This window comes from Penaeus vannamei, chromosome 20, assembly GCF_042767895.1.
Source record: "Penaeus vannamei isolate JL-2024 chromosome 20, ASM4276789v1, whole genome shotgun sequence".
Lineage (NCBI taxonomy): Eukaryota > Metazoa > Arthropoda > Malacostraca > Decapoda > Penaeidae > Penaeus > Penaeus vannamei.
The window spans coordinates 41,545,477-41,552,024 of NC_091568.1; the positions used below are offsets into that span (position 1 = coordinate 41,545,477).

Sequence of the window (6,548 nt, forward strand, 5' to 3'; positions counted from 1 at the left end):
TTATTATCATCGTCATTGTCATTATTATTATTTTCATTATCATTATCAATTTCATGAAAATAATAGTAACTATAATGATAATATTAATGATAATGACAACGATTACTATTATTATTACTTATTATGATTATCATTCTGCTTTATTTTATATCAATAATAGTAATAATATGAAAAATTGAAATTATTCATACTTAATTATAATTATCATCAATATGAATATCATTCTCATTATTATTATTATCATTGTTATTATTGTTACTATTATCGTTATCACGCGGTGTCATCTGAGGAGCGCCACTTCTCGTTGAAAAGCAAAGCGACATTGATAAGATAAGTCCGTTCGGCAGGATACTCGCCAACACGGCTTTCAGTGAGGGGGTGGTGGGGTGGGGTGGGATTGGGGTGTGTAGTACAGGTGTGGGATAAATTTTTTACTTGATTAATGAATGATTCATATTCGACGCCGAATGAGCGGTCTCGTAATATGCTTTACATCTGTGCGGCTATCATTTTCAGTCCTCTATTTATGTCCTCAGTCATGAAAGCCAAAAGTAAAATATGCTTCAGTGTTATGTTCTTTCCTATTCAAACTTTACATCGGTAACATAATAGGCACGCGTCAACACTGCAGCAAAGAAAGAGGGAAACAAAGAAATAAACAAAAAAGAAAGGAATAAGTGAGAATAGAAAGGATTTGTTTGAGAGGGGGAGGGGGGAGGGGGTGAGGAAGACGCCATCAAGCCGAGAGAGAGAGAGAGAGAGTCACATATTATTTACAATAAGTTTTTGAAAAATTTAAGGACTGATTTAGAAACACTTTGACCCAAATCGCCGTGTCTCGTTTTGAAGACCTCAGCGATTTCGTCTTTGAATGGCAGCGTCACATGTCAAAGTTCATACTTAAATCGGGCAAATATTCACATCTGAAAGACCCTGTAATAATAATTTAATGTAGCAATAAATAAAGCCATTAATTTAATGAATCTCAAAAATTACTAAAATATTACCTATTTAATATCTTTCCTACGTGGCACCTCTACACGTGTTGCCAGTGCATCAGCTGAGAAGGCGAGCGGCGCCATTTGTATTTGTCTCCGAGAAAACGTTGATTGGGCTGTTTCCTCCGTGACCGGAACAGCTGATCAACGCTTGGCAATAAGCAAAAAAGTGCCATGAATGATTTCCATATTATTACTGATGCGAAATTGTCATCCACGACGGTAAAATAGCATTGTTGTTGCCGCCGTCTCGTAAGGACAGTGGAGAGACGGTCCTTCCGAGTGCGCGACGCCTCCAGACCTGACGTCGACATCGGCCGAGTCATAGGCCAAAAATCAGGTGTTCAGGAAAGTTCCGCAAGGATCAGAGACGAAATCAGATTCCAGTGCCTGTGACCTTTCGTGGAAATCGCCCCAGATGTAATGAATTCCCCTCGACCGCGGTGTGCTGCTGCGACAGGCCGGTCCACTCCGCTCTCGGACTCCACTCTCGCTGCTCGCGCCCTCGGTTCTCGGCGGCTGGAGTGCTTGTTTCGGCCTTAGTGATTGACGTTATATGTGCTTGTGGTAGAATAACATGTAAGTAATGCCTGCTTGGCTTTTTATTCTTATTTTAGTTTGAGTGATTATTTTGGCTGTTCTCGTAGTTTTTCTTTTCTTCTCTGTATACCAAAAAAGGCAGACTGATATGGAATAGTTAAACCTTTGCAGTTTATTGATCCTTAGATATAAGACGGCTCGCAACACAAGAAATGAAGGAGAAAGAATAATGAGATCACAGAAATTACTGACCAAGTTCCGTGACGTGAAAACAGATAAACTCCTCTCATCCGGGTACTTCGTTGCGCGCACGCGGCCTAAAATCCCGGGCATGAGGTTGCCAGAGCGGCCATTTTCACGGGCGTGCAGGTGCAGTGCGGGCGTGCACCAACGCTCATGGGCGGGGCCAAGACTGCACGCCTCCCTTTGCAGTGCTACTATCTCTTTTCCTGCATAAGCGACTTTTGCCATTTTCCGATGACCGTATTTGTCACATGATGGTCTATAAGAGACTGCTTTCCTTGCATAGACTCCACATTTCTCTAGATAGTCCATAACAGTGCAGTTATAATAATAAGTAAGATTTTGTTATTTGTGTCGTATTGTTTTTTTTTCGCGCAATATTCAATTCTGCGTAATGGCCGGCGCAGGAACAGGATCCCGAACATGGGCAGGCGCCATAGCTCACGGATGGTTCTTCCCCCAGTCGTTGCATCGACGGGAGTCCAGCAAAAGCCCGATGGGAATCCAGCAAAAGCCCGATGGGAATCCAGCAAAAGCCCGACGGGAATCCAGCAAAAGCCCGACGGGAATCCAGCAAAAGCCCGACGGGAATCCAGCAAAAGCCCGATGGGAATCCAGCAAAAGCCCGATGGGAATCCAGCAAAAGCCCGACGGGAATCCAGCAAAAGCCCGATGGGAATCCAGCAAAAGCCCGACGGGAATCCAGCAAAAGCCCGACGGGAATCCAGCAAAAGCCCGACGGGAATCCAGCAAAAGCCCGACGGGAATCCAGCAAAAGCCCGACGGGAATCCAGCAAAAGCCCGACGGGAATCCAGCAAAAGCCCGATGGGAATCCAGCAAAAGCCCGATGGGAATCCAGCAAAAGCCCGATGGGAATCCAGCAAAAGCCCGATGGGAATCCAGCAAAAGCCCGATGGGAATCCAGCAAAAGCCCGATGGGAATCCAGCAAAAGCCCGATGGGAATCCAGCAAAAGCCCGATGGGAATCCAGCAAAAGCCCGATGGGAATCCAGCAAAAGCCCGATGGGAATCCAGCAAAAGCCCGATGGGAATCCAGCAAAAGCCCGATGGGAATCCAGCAAAAGCCCGATGGGAATCCAGCAAAAGCCCGATGGAAATCCAAGGGGAGGAGAAGGGGAGGCGACAGGGTGGGAGAGATTGCGTCAGGTTATTCACATTAGCCAATCCCCTTCTTTTTTAAACCCTTCCCCTAAAAACAGGCATTTTCGCAAGACAAGTTATTTCTTGATTTCTATCTTCATCTTCCTTTTTTTTCTTCTTCTTAGGATGCTGATTTTCGGGTGGAGAGGGTCGCCGCGCAGGATCATTGCTGTGGGACTTTTTCTAATCGTCTGTGTCCTGGTCCGGAATCTGAAAACGTATGTATGCTTTTTATTTTTTCGCTTTTACTTTTTTTTTTCAAAAGGCGCAAACACACACACATAAACACACACACACACACACACACACACACACACACACACACACACACGCACGCACATAAAAACACACACATACACATAAACACACACACACACACACACGATGATAATGATAAACATTATTAACAATATTAACATATATATATATATATATATATATATATATATATATATATATATATATATATATATATATATATATATATATATATATATATATATATATATATATATATATATATATATATATATATATATATATGTATATATGTATATGTATATATATACATATATATATATATATATATATATATATATGTATATATATACATATATATATGTGTGTGTGTGTGTGTGTGTGTGTGTGTGTGTGTGTGTGTGTGTGTGTGTGTATTCCTTTATTCATATATATAGTTATATGTGTGTGTATGAGAGAGAGAGGTATTCGATCATGCATGTGATTTTTGCAGTATTTATTCCTGTGTTTGATACGGCAACGTTGCGAAGGTGTGAGGCGCTCATGAGCAAGGCCCGAGAAAGGTCCTAAATTGCGTTGAGCCCTGACGAAGCAATAGCGAAAAGGCCTTCGGCATATTCGTGTGTTTTCTTGCCCTTCCCTTCGTTGTTCCTGTTGCAATCAATGAAGGAGTAAATCCCTGGCTCGGATTCATAAAATACCTAATAAAAGAAACAGAAAGTAATGAAATGATAACACTGGGCTGTGCAAAACAGATAATGTTTGGTCATTCGTGCATGGAGAGAAGCTGCCCAAGCCAGGTGATTGGTGCAGCGCTTATTAAGAGGCCAGGCTCATATGGATGTATGTATGTATATACATACTCATGTATATATATATATATATATATATATATATATATATATATATATATATATATATATATATATATACAAGTATATATATGTATATATAAGTATAAATACTTAGACATGCATACATACGTACATACATACATACATATATCTATATGTGTGTGCGTGTGTGTATTATCTATCTATCTATCTATCTATCTATCTATCTATCTATCTATCTATCTATCTATCTATATATATATATATATATATATATATATATATATATATATATATATATATGTGTGTGTGTGTGTGTGTGTGTGTGTGTGTGTGTGTGTGTGTGTGTGTGTGTGTGTACATGTACTTATATATATGTACATATGTATATATATATATATATATATATATATATATATATATATATATATATATATATATATATATATATATAGAGAGAGAGAGAGAGAGAGAGAGAGAGAGAGAGAGAGAGAGAGAGATACACATAAAAATACACACACGCACACAGAGTGCAGTGCAATGCATCAGTGCAGTACAGGTCTTACATGTTATTAAATAAGGAGAAGACTTAGGAATAGGTGGTCCAGTCTGCTGGCCACGAGTTATGCAAATGTGTATAGCTCATGTTGAAAGGAAAAAAATGGGTTAGAAAGTGAAGGAACAAGAAAAAGAAAAAGGGAAAAAAAAAAAAAATGGAACAAATAGTGTGGCTTTGTGAGCCAGGACGTGAGAGGGAAGGCGCGGGGGGGGGGGGGGAGTGACCGCGAATCCTGCATTGAGACAACTGCCCTGATTTTGCGTTTGTTTAATCAGTAAGAAATAAGATCAGACGAGGAAAAGGAAGTTAGCGGAAGCAGCAGTTAGAACCGAGGCTCTCGAAGCCAAGGTAGACAGCCTGGTAGCATAATGCCTGGAAATAAGTGAAGAAAAACGTAAATTTGATGGAGCTGGTAGATAATTCGCGCAGGAACACAACCATTCAGAGAGAGAGAATATCGAAAAGTCTGACATGAAACTCAAGGGAAATTTAGAAGCAGAACCAAGATTGTCATGGATAGTGAAACCGAGACAAAGAAACATTCACAGAAAAAAAGTCCACTGATATAGAGAAACTGTAGAGTTCTAAGATGTGCACCTGTTTTAAGGGATGATAGACCAGAAATTAGGCCTTACTACTGTGGAAGAAAGAAGGAAAAGGGGGAGGGGGCATGATTATGCTGTTCAACTGTATTACAAGAAGATTGAAGTTAGACAAAGATGACACTATAATCTTGAACAAAGATGGACGAGAAGACACTATAAAAAGTTGAAAGTAAAGAGAGGCAATAAACACATCATAAATTAATTTAGTTATACGGCAATTTAAATATAGCAGACGGAACCATCTGAGCTCAGCTCTTCTCCCATAATGAAACAACAAGGTATGAACACACACACACACGGATATATATATATATATATATATATATATATATATATATATATATATATATATATATATATATATATATATTTAATATGTATATTTGTATATGTATATTCATATATCCATACACACACACACACACACACACACACACACACACACACACACACACACACACACACACACACACACACACACATATATATATATATATATATATATATATATATATATATATATGTACGCATACACACATAAACACACACACGCACATACACAAGCACGTGTGTGCATGTGTTTGCATATTTACACGTATATATATATATGCAATATCTCTCGATGTATGAACCTACCTATATCTTGTTGTGAGGACAGAGAGACACCTGGTGGCCTATGCTTGTCACTCCTAAGGCTTTGAGTTGCGAAACACCGATAAGTATATGTATATGTTTGTTTAGATAGATAGATAGATGAATGGAAAGATAGATATAGGCATAGATATATATTGAAACACCACAAGGGCTTGTATAAAGGAAGTGGAGGGACTAAACCTTTGATATCCCTGTTTTTATCACAAAAACGATGTAAAATAAAGGTAAATTTTAATCGATTCTACTCGTGCCACTTATGCCACGGTTCACCATGGCACTCAGCTGACATGCGGCCGGTTTGTTAACTTTGTGGGAGGCTCAATGACTATTCATTAAACAGACATGCATATACACTGAAATGAATAAATATTTATCAGTCTGGACATCCATATCAACCGGATAGATAGATGAATAAATGTATATATATCAGATGGATGGATAAGTATTTACTTGTTTGTTTATGCATGTCCGTGTGTACTAATATTCATTGGGTCGGGCCTCGCATAATTTGAACAAACTGATGGAATTCTACTACACATTGTGCATATGAAACAAAATACATGCCCTTAAAATAGTTCCCTAAGATATTCTACCCTTAAATATAAACAAAAAAAATTATATAGGGATAACACTGTCTATAAATAGCATTGAGAGAAAATGGTTTAAGTACATAACTAAAACTTTTGAGCTATGGAG

The 6,548-nt window shown here is 38.8% G+C and overlaps 1 protein-coding gene across 1 annotated transcript in view; it reads left to right on the forward strand.

The window, feature by feature from the left end:
- The first annotated feature begins 1,063 nt into the window (after positions 1–1,063).
- The window catches only part of LOC113811565 (uncharacterized), a 33,383-nt gene continuing 27,898 nt past the window's right edge, over positions 1,064–6,548 (forward strand). Inside the window, exons 1-2 of the mRNA XM_070135560.1 lie at positions 1,064–1,577; positions 3,069–3,161. Of these exons, the coding sequence (XP_069991661.1) occupies positions 1,576–1,577; positions 3,069–3,161 (95 nt within the window). The 5' untranslated portion in view covers positions 1,064–1,575. The remainder of the gene's footprint in view (positions 1,578–3,068; positions 3,162–6,548) is intronic.